General features: G+C 39.3%; 1 protein-coding gene across 7 annotated transcripts in view; it reads right to left on the reverse strand.

Annotated features, from left to right (window-relative positions):
- The window catches only part of LOC111861906 (NFX1-type zinc finger-containing protein 1), an 80,432-nt gene that overhangs the window by 52,830 nt on the left and 12,082 nt on the right, over window positions 1-15,520 (reverse strand). For 5 of the 7 annotated variants that reach the window (XR_002842351.2, XM_023846853.2, XM_033750494.1 and 2 more), the window contains exons 2-5: window positions 11,512-13,139; window positions 7,337-7,496; window positions 4,002-4,254; window positions 1,352-1,607 (exon numbers count right to left, since the gene is read on the reverse strand). Coding sequence is in view for 6 of the 7 variants with exons in the window: in XM_023846853.2 (XP_023702621.1) it covers window positions 1,352-1,607; window positions 4,002-4,254; window positions 7,337-7,496; window positions 11,512-13,097 (2,255 nt within the window). In the remaining variant the exon portion in view is untranslated. Of the gene's footprint in view, window positions 1-1,351; window positions 1,608-4,001; window positions 4,255-7,336; window positions 7,497-8,158; window positions 8,189-11,511; window positions 13,140-15,268; window positions 15,513-15,520 lie in introns of those variants that run through there. The other 2 variants (XM_023846852.2, XM_023846856.2) reach the window with 2 other exon arrangements.

Consider the following 15,520-nt stretch of genomic DNA (forward strand, 5'->3'; position numbering starts at 1 on the left):
CTGTCTGGGAGTTGCTAGAGAGATGAGCGTACAGAAGGTACCGCGGAGCGTGGAACAACGCACTGTCATCAAATTCCTCGTTGGAGAAAACGTCCCACCCGCTGAAATTCACCACAGACTCCAACAACAGTATGGGGAAGAGCGTCTCTCATGGACCCGTGTGTTTGAGTGGTGTAAGTGCTTCAGAGAGGGCAGAGAGCGCGTGGAGAATGAACCGCATGATCGTCGGCCGCGAACATCCATCACCAAGCCAAACATTGATCGTGCAGATGCACTTATTCGTGGGAATAGGCGCATCACTATCAAGGAACTTGGAGCTATGCTGTCCATCAGTGTTGGTAGCGTAGAAGACATCGTGTAATATCACCTACACTATCGCATGGTGAATGCTCGGTGGGTACCACGCCCTTTGACGGATGTGAACAAAATGGTGTTCATGCAAATTGCCAGTCGTCTCCTACAGCAGTTTGAAGACGAGGGTGATGCTTTTTGAAGTCTATAGTGACCACCAATGAAACGTGGGTGCACTACTTCATTCCTGAGTCCCAGCAATCATCATGCGAATGGCGGCATACCAGTTCTCCCAAACCCAAGAGGGCGTGGAGGAGCCGTTCAGTAGGAAAAGTGATGGCAACGTTCTTCTGGGACTGTCGGGGGGTTATCCATGTAGACTTTCTAACAGATGCCAGAACAGTCAATGCAGCTTATTACTCAGACCTCCTGGCAACAGACGTGAAAGAAAAGATCCGATCCAAGCGGAAGAGAGGTGGAAAGTGGGTAGCCTTCCTTCAAGACAATGCATGGCCCCATACGGCCAAAACAATGGAAACCCTCCGGAAATTGAAATGGAACCTTCTGACACATCCGCTGTACAGTCCCGATTTGGCACCAAGTGATTTCTACCTGTTTGGAAGGCTCAAATCAGACTTGCAAGGCATGCGGTTTGTGGACGACGACGCCATCATCCAGAATGTTCGGGAGTGGATACGCCACCAACCACAAGACTTTTTTGAAAAGGGCATCAGGATGCTTCCAAAACGTTGGAAAAAATGTGCTGACTGCGGAGGGGAGTACGTTGAAGACTGACATGTGCAAGTAAGTGTTTGGCAATTTTGGTTTAAAAAAAAAACAGTCCTGGTCATATTTGAACCACCTTGTACATACAGACAAAGTACCCATTCTATTCACGGTGTTGCTATATTTCCTTCTAATTTTAACTCTCTGTACTTTGTTTACAAACTAGTTTTCAATATCTGAAATTTATATTTACCCTCAAATTAAGGTACAATATTTTACTACGTATACAGAAACTGTGAAAAATCCTTTTATGTATCATAATTTTAAAGCATACCTGTACATTTCCTTCTTATAATTTCGTCTGACTTCTTTCAGGTTGTATGAATTAAGTTTTTCACACTTCGACTGACCACCAACTCGTATAATCCTTGTGGTGTACTGAAGAATTCCTTCAAGGAACTGGTCCAAAGCATGGTTAGTATAGCACACAACCAAAATAGGATGTCTCTGTGCACGCCAAACTTCGAGGTTCTCCAGCAGGGTGCCAGCAACTTTCAATCCCAGGTAAGTCTTACCAGTCCCAGGTGGGCCTACAATAGGTCATGTCATGACTGTTAAAGCTAAAAGAACTGGGAACTGATTAAAAGCACAACAAAATTCATATTGGCTTCACAGAGGTTCACAATCCAGACTACATAACATTAAATAAAAATATATGCTTATCATGAATATCAAAGCAATTTTTATATTTTGGGGTTAAAATAGTACTGCGCTTATCATGAATGTCAAAGAAATGCATAAATGTTGGGGTTCAAATAGTACTATCTCCTGAGATGTTATGCCATGTGGTCTGGTAGAAGTTTGTTGATGTTTTAGAGGAATATTAGTAACTTTTACCAGACTACACAGCATCATAGGCAAAACTATCCCTGTAGCGGGCCGTGGAGGCCCATAGTGTTGAGATGTCAAGGCTGACAGATGATGGTGAAGTTGTCAGCCTTAGGCACTGGCCACCCTTTACCCCTTAGGAAGATTCCTGGTACTCATTTATGTTAGAGGCTGAGGTGACCCCAGGGCAATATTGTGGCTGGAAGAATTAATTAAGGTGAAAAATCCAATGACCTCATCTGGGATCGAAACCACAACCTTCCAGCTCGTAGCATAATGCCTCAACCAACTACACCACCGCACGCAGCGCAGTTGGTATGACGCCTGGCTATGGAATGGAAGACTGAGGGGTCAGAGTTCAAGTCCCAGTAGAGTCAAGAAGTTTTGTCTCTCCAAGTCATCCAGACCAGCTCTGGGGCCCACCCAGCTTCCAATCCAATGAGTATCGGGGGCTCTTTTCCCAGGTGTAAAGCTGCTGGGGTGCGAAGCTGACCAGTCACCTCCAGCTGGTGCCAAGTTCAAGAAAACATGGACCTATATATCCACTCCCCCATATGTCTTCATGGTGTAGTGCTTAACTCGTTAAGCACAGGAACAAATTTACTCTTATTTTACTTTTACACAGCATTACATTCCAGAAGATAGTACCCTTCATAGTCACCACCATGAGAACATCAAATTGAACCCAATAAATATGTTAGTTTTAAGAGATTCCCACAGCAGTGATGATAATGAGTACTCTCAGATGAGAAACCATGTAGTCTTGTAGGAATTCACTGACTTTCTTCCAAAACGCTCGTAAACTTCTACCAGACCACAGGGTGTCACATCCTGGAAGAGAGTACTCTTTTGTCAGTTTGTTCAGTGTCACATAACTTCGAACAAGGCCCGCATTCCTAGTCAAATCCCGTGCATAGCTTGTGGTGGGAGGAGTTTCTTAACACTCGTTCTTCCTTACAAGCAACTGGCCGCCTGTCACTTCTCACACCCTCGAACCCACCACCTTGTCTGAAATTTTTCTTCTGCGCATTCAAGGTTACACAATTTTTAGGGAAGCTAAAATTAAATATTTTTAAATAAGTATTAAGAAATGAGTTGAAAACTGAATCAATATCTTGATCAACAAATATGCTATCCCAAGTTTCATAACTTAATTGAGTCAAGAACTCATTTCTAGAAGCTTTATTGAATTTCCTCACAAAATGCCTAGAGCTATTTTGGTTATGTAAAACAATGTTATTCAGGTTATTCTAGGTTCGTAACCCCTCTTAAAGTCATTTATTCCTCTATACAAGTCTCTAATGTTCTTGTTCTTACTGTTCATTGCAAGCTCATCAATTTTGTCTTTCAGATATTCCCTCTTTTTATTCCTGAAATGCCTGCTGGTTTCGCATATTATTTTGTTCATATTATCCCTATGTATTTCGCTTGGATCTTGTAACCATTGCAATTTGGTTTGTTTTCTTTGGTCTAGTAATTCTGAGCATTCATCATTAAACCATGGCTTATGCTTCTTCAGTTCATAATAACCTAGACTCTCCTTGGCAGAAATTTTGATATTCTCTCTAACAGTTTCCCAAGCTTTATTAATATCCACCTCAGCGTCCAAGCTTTCCAAAGCTGCGAACCTATTTGAGATTTCAACACGATACTGCTCTTTACCCTCTACCTTATTTAATTTCTTGAGATTGAACCTCTCCACATGAACTCTGCACATACTTTGTTTCCTCACTGCCAGTCTTTGCCACCACCAGGTAGTGGTCAGTATCACAATCTGCTGCCCTGAATGATCGGACATCAAGTATACCTGAATTCCGTCTCCTATCGGTCGATATTGTGTATCTTCCCATCAGGAGATGTCCAAGTAAATTTATGGATGTTACAATGTGGGAACATTGTACTTTTGACAGTAAGATTTTTGATGTGCAAAGTTTACTACTCTAACTCCATTATCATTACTAATTTCATGCAAACTCTCATTCCCAATCATTAAATATTTAAAAGTTTATTCACTGAAAGGGTTAATCTGGTTAAAAATTATGCCAAATGATTAATTCTACATGAAGAGTGCTGAAATGTTCATCTTAGTTTCTTACCTTGAATAACAACAAATTCCTTGGTCAAGGCAAATCTGAAAGCTTGGTACTGAGAGTCATCTAGACCAAGTTCTTCCGCAGAGGGCCACAAATCAAGTGACAGTACTGGAAAAATGAATCCAGGTTCTATCGTATACTGAACTGGAGGATCAGCCATCAGATAGGCTGGAGGCTGACCACCTCTTTGTGCTTCAACAATATAGCGCCTCATTGGAAACTCATGTTCTGTCATATCCTTCAGAGCTTTAAGAACCTGGAAATACATGATATGGTGTGATTCAAATGGGACACCTGGTGATGGTTAGCTATTATGCAACAGCAAAGACTGTGTAACATTGTGAGTTAAACCAGTCAGTGTCAGGCAATCTTTGACATCTATATTATACACTTCCTCTTGTAGCTTTAACAACTTCATACAATTTTGAGAAAGAGAGTACCTAAACCAGTTGTTTCACTCTACTGAAAATCTACTGGATTTTGAAAAACAGGAGATCAAAGATCCAAGGGTAAGATTTTAAACCAGAAAATTAGATTTAATTTTTTGGGTGTCTGGTTATCTCAAGCAGGAGACAATGAACAATGGACTTGTGTACAGTACCGCCAAAAAGCATTAACTCTTTCCAAACATTTAATATTGAACTCTGGAGAGTAACATTTTCTTGGGAAAACTGCTATTCATCTGTTTCGAAAGTCCTGGTGCAGTAATCATTCTTAGAATTTTAATAATAATATATCAACTGCATACATTACGCATCCTTTATTGACATCTGAGAATAATTAAGAATGGTGTGTCCATCACAATAGATCATAACCTATTTGAAGATCCAAGTGGACTCCAGCCAAGATTCAAACCATCTGCTGAGATAATTTCTGCGATAGCAAGCTAACTTTCCTACTTCTTCAACTCCTGAGCCTAGGCAACATATGATGTCTGGCAAAGTCTGCAGACTGATGGCAAGCTACTTTCTTATTTCTTGTGCTTCATGGACCATATACTTTATGAGAGTTCATTATCTAATTAGTGAACAACATACAGACCAACTTTCCTGACTGTAAGTATGTGAGTTTTTCTGTACCTTGCACTCCGATGGACTATACATGGGCAACAAACTGTAATACATTATGCAACAGAATGCCAAAATATATGTGGACTAGACAACAAGAGTTCTAATCCAAGTTTCGAGATGCAGTTGTGTTGGCAGATTATATGGCAAAAAAAAATTTAGTCACCATAAAAATAAACCTATGTCTTAATATTAATTATACTGTAAGAAGATTCAAGCTATTTCCATTCTTTGATAGACACTGTTTAGTTTTACCTACATGTCTGTTGTCAAAACTTGCAGAACAAAGAATTAATATTCAATTCTGTATCAATCTTACATAAACCTGTTGAGAATCTGAAAGATTTTGAGTACCTACGACAATGAGGTTACGTCAACAAGACACGTTTCTATATGATTTATGAGGTCAAAAGATTGTAGAAATGATATGAGATATGAATAAATGAAACATTGGAATTGAGATTCCCACAGCAGTGACTATGAAGAGTACCATCATCTTACGTGGTGCCATATACCCGAAGATAGTACCTCATTCTGTAACACTTTGAAAATACCAAGACTGGAACACATGTTTGGAACTGACAGGAGTATAAGATGATTTATATAATTTTTAACTGATGGTAAGTAATTTGGGGGGAAGGAAACTGAGTCTATGGGATTCAAACAAATGAAAGCTCAACAGGCATGCCATCATTCCAGATGAACTTTGATACCAACACCCAGAGCTCATGCATAAAGGGCTTTCAATGGAAATGTCCTAATGATTATTGTCTTCCAGGATATAGCCTTGTGCATTCTAGTAGATGTTTATCAAAATTTTGGATGAAACTGTTGCCTCAATCTTCAGGGTATAAGAGTAAGAAGCTTGGAAAAAATGGTCAATATGGAGAAAGGAGGACAAGAAATGGGGCCAAGAGTGATCCAATGTGAACAGTGTCATATGGAATCCTGTAGAAAATGCTATAAAAAAAACCTGAAGGAACAGTGTAAACTGAATTCAAACCAGTGGCACTGAAAAGGAGCACACTTTTAGAAATATGGCTAAAAAGTAAAATGTAAATATACAAGCCTGGTCTTTTTCAGAGCCATAGTTCCCATTCACATTACAACTGCTTCCACTGGTTCACTATTAGCATCTTCCTACATACAAGTGTGGGTCTTTTCACAGCCACAGAATTTCATTTTACACTGCTCCTACTGATTCACTTAGACATTTAGGTGGAACAGATGTACAAAGCATAAAGCACAGGTCGGAGAAAAAAAACAAAAGTGCACAACAAAAGTAACTATGGCATAATAATCTAGTTAGTTAGTTATTGGAGAGGGTGGGTTTCCCCATGCACTTAGACCAGTATTGGTCCACTGTGCGTCCCTCTATGATATTCTACCAGTCTCCATACCCTACTGATAATGGTGCATACCATCAGTCCCGCCGAGCAAGCGAGTTCGGCCTCCACTTGCTTAGCGATGTCTATAATGCTTCTCCCATCTATCAGAGGCCTTAGAGACTATTGTTGGGCGGGAAACATCCTGGAATTTGGCTCAGTGATCTCCTTTGGAGATATGAGGTTCTTTTACGTGCCGTAAAGTTACGACATGGGACACACGGCTTAAAGTCCCTCCCGGAGGACTTGTTCCCTGAATTTTTCCGCCCTTAAAAATTTGATGACCTCCGCCGGGTATTTGAACCCGCGTCCTACGAATGAGGTGGGAACGTTACCTTTAGACTACGGAGGCCACTACATAATAATCTAAAACATAACTTCAAATATTTTATAAGCATTTTACATTATTTGTGAAATGCAAAATACAACAGTGTATCAGCAGAGAAGCAATTTTCATCTACAATCTTATTCACCTGATGATCACCAGTTAGGCTGAAACATGCGGTGTTTGACAAATGAGACAAAGAGCCTTCAAAGAGCTAATTTTTATATATGGATGAAGCTGCAATTAGATGGCAAAGAAAGAGTGCTGAAATTGCAATACACTGTGCAATAGGTATGTTGCAATATAATATTATGTACATTAATGAAACAACAATCATCTACCTTTATCAAAACTTATTTTTGTAAGAATTTCTGATATCTGACATATGCACTTCATCAGAAATAGCAAAACTTACCGCTGAATCACAGCTTTCTACTTCATAAAGAAAATGTGCCAGCTCAGTACCTTGTCATGGTCCTTTCTTTTTATAAACTTCTACTGTCAATTCACAAAAACTAAAAGAACAACAGTTTTAGTCAACAACATTTAAAAACTACTCACCTGAAAATATGGCTCAAAATATACCTCAGACTCTGCCATTGTATACTCTGTTCTGAATAAATCTTCACGGACCTGTGATCCAACACAAAGCTCAACTACAAGCTGACCTTGTTGCAACTCCTTTTCCGCTCTCTCAACAACAGTTGCAAAGATCATGTTTCTGTAAATCATGTCCAAAATTTGTTACAGTAATGATACAATTCTGAAGCTAAAAAGCAATCACAATTCATTTCCAGAGTCATATAGAAGCACACCAAGCATAGAGCAAAAGAGTAGGAACTGACATTTTGTGTTTGGGTCCCTAGTGTGCATAGTTACTTTCCTGAAGATATTATCTATGCACACTGATATATTGGGTTTTTGGACTTTATCCATCGTCCTGGTTTTTAAGATAACTAATAAAAACACGACGTTTCGGAAACTGGATCTGTTTCCGTCCTCAGGTGAAGGAAAACACCTATTCTGTTGGGTCCGTTGGAAAGAGCTAGCCTCAATCACTGGACAAACGTCCAGTGTTTTTATTAGTTATCTTAAAAACCAGGACGATGGATAAAGTCCAAAATCCCAACATATCAGTGTGTTATACACCATCGTCAGAATCCTATAGTAACTAATTATCTATGCAGTTTGGGAGATAGTTCCCAAAACGAAAGTACTAAAATGTAATCAACATCATTAGTCTTCTTTTCAAGAAAATCATATTTTGTATTTTGTGGCCTATTTGAAGAGCCCTTATTTCTGAGCTGGAACGTTCAGATTCACCAGGCATAGAATTAGGATGGAAAAATTCTTGGAAATCAAATGTGAAGAAAATCCACCCACCCATTCAGCCACTAGCAAGGCACACATCCATATATGTGAATACATACACTCTGATCAGTTACTACATAACAAGAATACTAACAAATTAAAACAAAATTAAAACCAAAAATTGTAATTCCTTGCTCAGCATTAATATGCAAATGTGTTGCATGTAACGTTGTTGTTATTAAGCAGGGGCCTATTAAGAATATTGTCATGCGTCACAGTGATTAAAGACAGGATTCAGATTGGTAATTAGATTCATTAACCACCTCCAGGTCATAATTACAATTAATTATTGCACCACTGCTTACAATCACTACATACAAACCTCTTTAGTCTATCTGCACTAGTATTCATGGGTTTATAACACAGGAACTATAATAATCTCACTGAATTACACACTCCAAATATTGCATATTAATAGTCTTCTAATCACTCGTTATGTCTTCACAGGTCGACTTCTAATTCTTCTTCAACTATGAACTTCCTGTGCCTATCTCCTGCTGAGAACTGACTTGCTTGTTCCCGTGCTTCTGCTGCTATTATTACTGTAACCTGCAACCTGTAACTGCCATGAATGAAGAGGGGGGGGGGAACTTTCTAGCATTACATACCCAAGAATAATTGAATAGAAATGTAAATTATAACACGCACAGTTAAATGTCTCTAACTCGGAATTCCCGATAACTAGGTCAACTGTTTTTTGCTGCGCATTATGATCCTGATGATCACACTGCCACTACTTAACTGTGTGTTTATAACTTATGTCAAAACTTAGATTTTTTACATTTTACGACAAGTAAATTTATTTCACGACATGCACTCGAAGCTTCAAAATAAAGCCGTATTGCCTAAAAACACAAGCGAAATATATTTTATAACTTCCTGGATATATTTTCAGTTAACACTTCTATAATTTGGACTAGGGTTCAGTTCTAATTAGTCTGAACTAGTGCAATGTGCGCGCGCACATATGTGTATGCATGTAGCTTCTCTCTCAAGCAAGCGCATGACATTGTCTAGGTCAGTCTAGGCTGGCTCTTGTGCCCAAAGAGCCTCCTATCCAAAGGATACCTGGGGCTCTCTTCAACGGCAAAGCTGCTGAGGCGTGATGTTGACGGCTCACATCCACCAAGTGCTGAGGCCAGCAATGGTGACGCTATTCCTCCACTCCATATCTTCATGGTGTGGTGCATAATTAAGCACAGGATGAACTTCACCTTTTTAGCTATACATAACCTCATCATCTCTTTCTTATTTCAGGCATGATGATGACACTGTTAAGTTCTTTATGTAGGCTGATATTATCTATGGAGCCAACTTTGGACAGCAGCCATCAAGTGTAGGACTTACCTATGTGATATTCCATAATAGTGAACACCAAGGCTTTGTGTTATATGTCAGAACTGTTTAATGTTGTTGCAGGTGTGATTGTGTTTTTATTACATGTGATGAGGATGGCATTAAGGTTATCTAGCATAACAAATTACTGCAGTATCTTCTATGATGTTGGATTTTAGGTTCTTATAGCAGTGACTATGAAGAATACATTCTTCTGGGTTGTACTGTAGTGTAATTCATATACAAAGAAATTGCATGGCATTACAACCCACATCATAATGGTCTTTCTAGGATATGTTTCATTAGCTGTTGTTCTGAGTTACTGTATGCAGATTTAGAAAATGACTTAAAAATCTTCTTGGGGCAGACAAAATCTTAAATGCATACAGCTAAGACATTAAAAAGTACTCAAGTCTGTTCTTTTTAACACTAAAATTGCTGACGATAAGGTATACTGGCAGATAATGATTAAATTTACAAAATCATTTCATGCAAGTGACATGTTCTGAGATGCAGAAAATTTTCATTTCATATGGAGTAAGGAAGATTCCTCACAGCAATGGGACGTATCCATTACTGTTTGTACCTATTTCTAAAAAAAGAGTGACAAAACTTTCTGCAACAATTCCTTCGCCAAGTACATTACACAAGTGAATCCAACATTCTCATCTCAGGACAAACTGATGAAATTACTGAAGATTATCAGTCGAGATTCCACCATAAGAGTTAAAGACTACTGATCAAATATTGTGCATCAGATAGTGCAGAGAATACGGGTGTACAATGTGAGTCATCAGTTAATCTTCGATTTCAAAACTAAGTGACTCAGCTGCAAAGTAGAATATAGCATTCTTGAATTTGTTACATTCACAAAATTAGTGATGACTGACGTGTTTAAATTAATTCTAACGCAATGTTCTCATAGGTAACACTGTCTAACATACCTCACATTTAGAATGGTCTGAATAGATAAACTAATTTACCATCTTTTACTGATTATGTGGGAGCTATGTTCCTGTTTCAGCACCACAATAAAGGGCAAAAACCATAATATATTGATGGTAAAAGAAAAATAAAGTTATCCCTGTAACAGGACGTCAAGGCCCATAGGATTGTGAGACGTTGAGGGACTCACATTATCTAGACAATTGGCTCGAAGATGGCGTTAAGGTTGTCAGCCTCATGCACCAGCCTCGCTTTACTCCCAAGGAAAATTATTTAATTAATTCCTGGTACTCATTTCTGCTAGAGGCTGAGTCGATCCCAGGCCCATAGTTTGGATGGAAGGAGTAGGTCAATTGAAAAAATCCAATCATCGGGACTTGAACCCGCGACCTTCCAGCTTATAGCATAGTGCCTCAACCAACTAAGCTACCGCGTGCCCCCATATAATGATGGTTAATAAATTATTACAAAGATGTGGCAAAATTAAAACACTTGGGAATGACAGAAATAAATCAAAATTTCATTTGTGGAGTGGTTATGAGGAGATTAAATTGAGTGCAAATTATGAAGGGTTGCATAATGGAATTCTGTCCAGCTTTCTGTTACTGCCTCTTTTTGTCTGAATATTCTTCCATTTCCTGTTCTCAGACATCCCCAGTGTATGTTCTTGGCTTAAGGTGGGGAAACCTAAAAAGCAAAGTGTATTCAAACAATCCCTACAAGTAGCTTGAACGTAAGCATAACTTTGTAAAACAACTGCATCTAACCTTATCCTTGAGCTTGAACTAGTGTCAAATAATCTTTCTAAGGGTCTTGAAATTTGGTAAGAGCAGAAGAGACATTCTGACCACCTACTATGATGCTGGGTTCTTCTAAAAATGTTTACTTTACAAATGCATGTGCATGTTTATAATGCGTGGCATATTCTAGACTCTGGGCAGTGATGCCTAAGAGGATGACGGTAAGGTCAGGAGAGTTGGCCTGTCAAGTAAGTCTCTCTGTAGATGTCTATAGTTAAGATTATACGATATAAATGATAGAGATAAGCACTATCAACATGAAAAAGTATAAATTATATGAATTACCTGAAGTTGTCCTGAGTGAAACATAGCAAAGAGCCATACATGAATCTCTTGGAGTGTCTCCACTGCACGTTCTTCAAACGTCTTTCTGGATCGAAATTCACTACAATTCCAAGTCTGTCCGTCACCACTCTTGGATACAAGAACATTACCTTGTGATACAGCCTAACATTTGTAATTTGCTTTCCTTTTCGCAACTTCTGTGATTCAAGTTTTTGAACATATTCTACAATGCTTTCTCTCATGGGGCACAAGAAGTCTTCATGGAGTAGGCGGAACTGTACATCAAGATAATGATCAACACTTGTGTAGGCTCCAAGAACCAAATTTGGTCTCACAAATGCTTTTTTTCCAGAAAAAATATCTTCTGATGTTGGGATCAAATTAATATCATGAAAATCATTTGGAGGTGCCTGCAGTGACAAAAGTTCTGATCTGCTGCTTACTTTCAACTTTCTTTCATCAGTTTTTTCTACAGTTTCTTTCAGTTGTAACTGAAGAATATGATGCAATTCCTTCACATCATCTCTGACAGACATTTTCTTATACAATTCAAATCCTCTTATAGCTGTATCTACAAAAAGGAAAACTTTCCTGAACCTTTCTGATGCTGTATTTGGTAACAGGTTCATAACTTCCTTACTAAATGTTAGAAGATTTAAGAGAAAATCATCAACATTGAATGCATTTTTGTCATCATGAAGTGGAAGATCGCTCATGAAATCAGCAAGCTGATCAAGGAACTCTGGATGACATGCCTGGGCAAGAACAGAAGATTTATTTTCTCTGAAATCTGAATCACAAACTTTTGCCAGCAACTTCACAATTAAAACCAAAAGGTCTGGCCTCCTCTTCAATCTGTCTCTGTCTTTCAATATATTCTGAAAATCATAATGACTGTTGGCCAGTTTGGCAACAATTTCTAGACCACTCAGTTCAGACAAATCAACCATCCATAACATATTTTGTGGAATATTTCCAATTTCCTTTCTCACATTCTTTTTCTGTGAGGAACTAGATTTTATGTCTTGTGCTCCTCTGTTCAAGCTTTGATATCTCGAATTCCTACACATACCTCTGTTAGGGCTTCGTTCTCTGATGCTACCACCTTCACACACACTTCCTTGTCTGCGCCAGGCTCCAGCTCCTCCAGTGGTTGCTTTTGCATGTTTCTTATTATGTGACAACTTTGCATCCAAAGGAAACGTTTTTGGTCTTACACCCTGATACTTCCCTAATTTACCTGGACTTTTCATGGGAAATGCCTTATTAGCTGAAGCATGTGAGAAAGTCTTTACTGGACAGTTTATGTTCTTCTTATTTGTATGCTGTTTATAATTACTTTCATAGTTACTACGGGCTTGCCTTGATGAGCCACCAAGAGAACGCAGCTGAAGTGGCAAAAATAAATCCGACTGAGATGGGTTCTCTGGACAGTCACTGGAACTGTTCCTACATATTAATTTCTGGGACAGTTTAGCCATGGTTCCTTGATATTTCGAGCTGCTGACACTATCTGCAGTTGAAATATTTGGAATTCTACCATGATGCATTCCATCCTTAACACCATTAAAATCTGAGGATGCCATATTTGTCTGATTATTTAAAAGTTTTCATCAAAACCAAAACACCTGAAACATAAAAACCAACATTTTCTACTATGAATGCATATACAATTGGTTCAATAAAGAACTAGACTCTTAACTTTGTGACTACAATGCCAGCAAAACTGACAACTTAACTTTCAACTAATGCTGTTTAACCTCTAATGCCAGACTTTTGCAATGGTGATACCTGGAGCTTATTTTAATGCCTGCTAGTGGTGCACATTTAAATGACTGTTGCTGCTCTGCGTACATATGCCAGTTCCTATTAGGGGGCATGCATTTGAAAATGCATATCTAATACAATTTTATGATAAATGAATTGAATTAACTTTGCCTTTATCAGCAAAGAACACAGCGTTGCATATTATAACATAAGATTTGAAAATGTTTAGACAAAAATGTTATTACTCTATTTTTAATTTTTTTCTTCAAACTTTGATGCATACTGTAAGAGTGGCATTACTGCTTCTTCACACAGTAGTTCTGCGTTATGAAGTACTTTCTAATTGTAACACCTGACTATATTTGCATTCTCTGGTGCCATAAGAGAGTTGGAAGCAACAAAATCATTTCGTTCTCCGCTGGCAAGTTTCACATCTTTGTTACACTGTTCAGCTATTTGAGTCTTCTGACTAAAGGAGAGACAAGTGAAAGCATGGCATATCAAAGAAGGCTAGAGGGAATATTCCTTGCTTCCTACTTCTGGGCCAAGCCCCTACCACTGCAGCTGCAACAGAATATTGCTCTTCCTATAGTCACAAACAAATGCTTGCATTGTAGCTGAGATACAGAGTGCATTAAGTTTTCTGTGAGTTCATAGTGATTTCAAACACTGTAGATTCATTTCATCATACAATGGCAATGAGACGTTGTTTGGAAGATAACGAAACTGAAATCCAAGGTATGTGATGTAGGACTGTGCTTTCTTGGGTGTTTCAATAAGTACCACACGAAGGCGACATTCAGTTACATAATGCAGGAGGTGAAGACTCAATATACATCAAGCACATAACAATAATAAAAGTATGTACACTGGATTTTACAACATTTAAGAAATAATTATTTAGGATTGTGCATACATTTATACGAGGAGCGTTCCATAAATAATGCCTCTTATTTTTTTAATGAAAACTACAACAGATAAAGAAAGCATAACAACACAGTTAAACAGAGCAAGATTTCAGGTACTTACAATTATTTTTCCACATAATCACCACCATTCATTATGCACTTTTGCCAGCGATGAATAAGAGCCTGTATGCCGCGGTTGTAAAAGTCTGCGCCAGCAGAGGCTAGCCACTTTCTTACAGCTGTAATGACAGCATCGTTGTCTGGAAAATGTTGCCCACGTAGTCCGTCTTTCATAGGCCCAAAGAGATGGAAGCCTGAAGGTGCTAAATCGGGGCTATAAGGTGGATGTGGTAGGACAGTCCAGCCAAACTTTGCAATGTGCGCGGTGGTCGCCAAACTGGTATGGGGTCTAGCGTTATCGTGTTGCAAGCGAAAGGTTGTCTGCTTCTCTCACCTGACTCGGGAAATGCGGGCTTTTAGCTCAGTCCGCGTCGTCTTGTAGCATCCAGAATTGACAGTCTCACCAGGCTCCAGGAAATCCAACAAAATCACACCCCGCCTATCCCAAAAGACCTTGCACATCGCTTTCCCTGCCGATGGCTATGTCTTGAACCTTTTTTCTTGGGGAATCCGGATGTCGCCACTCCATGGGCTGTCTTTTGGATTCCGGCCCATAGTGGTGACACCACGTCTCATCTCCGGTGACAATGCTCTCCAGAAACTTGTCACCTTCAGCCTCAAACTGGTGCAACAGGCCCTGACAGACTTTCATTCGATGACTTTTGTGGCCTTGTTCAAACATCTGCGGACCCACCAGGAACAGACTTTTCGATAATCCAGCTTTCCCAACATCGTTTTCAATGCAATACAGCCGATATTAAGCCGTGCACTGAAGCGTAGGTCCCCTTCAGAGGATCCTTCAGGGTGCGTATGGGTTCTCGTAATCACAGGACAGGGTGAGCAGGGGAGGACAAAGAAATCAGCAAGGTGGAAATACCCAAACAGAAATAACCAACTCAAATATTAACAAAGAATAGATATAATATATTAATAAAGAAAGAATACAAACATGGTGTAAATACCTGTATCAGAATGATTGCAGAGTTCGCTGTTCTAAGATTGAATACCACGTAGAGAAATCAATTTGGACGGTCGAGGATGACCTCGACCGGAGGTCCAAAAAGAGAACAACCTACCCCTTCAATGGTTGGGAAGCCAAGAGCCCTTAGCTCCACTCGTTAGGCCGCTAATTCGGCTCAGGAGGGGAAGGAGAGAGGGGGACAGTAGAGACAGTAGAGGGGAGAAGTGCGCACACAGACCACGGACATGAGCCG

The sequence above is a fragment of the Cryptotermes secundus genome, unplaced genomic scaffold (assembly GCF_002891405.2).
Source record: "Cryptotermes secundus unplaced genomic scaffold, Csec_1.0 scaffold39, whole genome shotgun sequence".
Taxonomy (NCBI): domain Eukaryota; kingdom Metazoa; phylum Arthropoda; class Insecta; order Blattodea; family Kalotermitidae; genus Cryptotermes; species Cryptotermes secundus.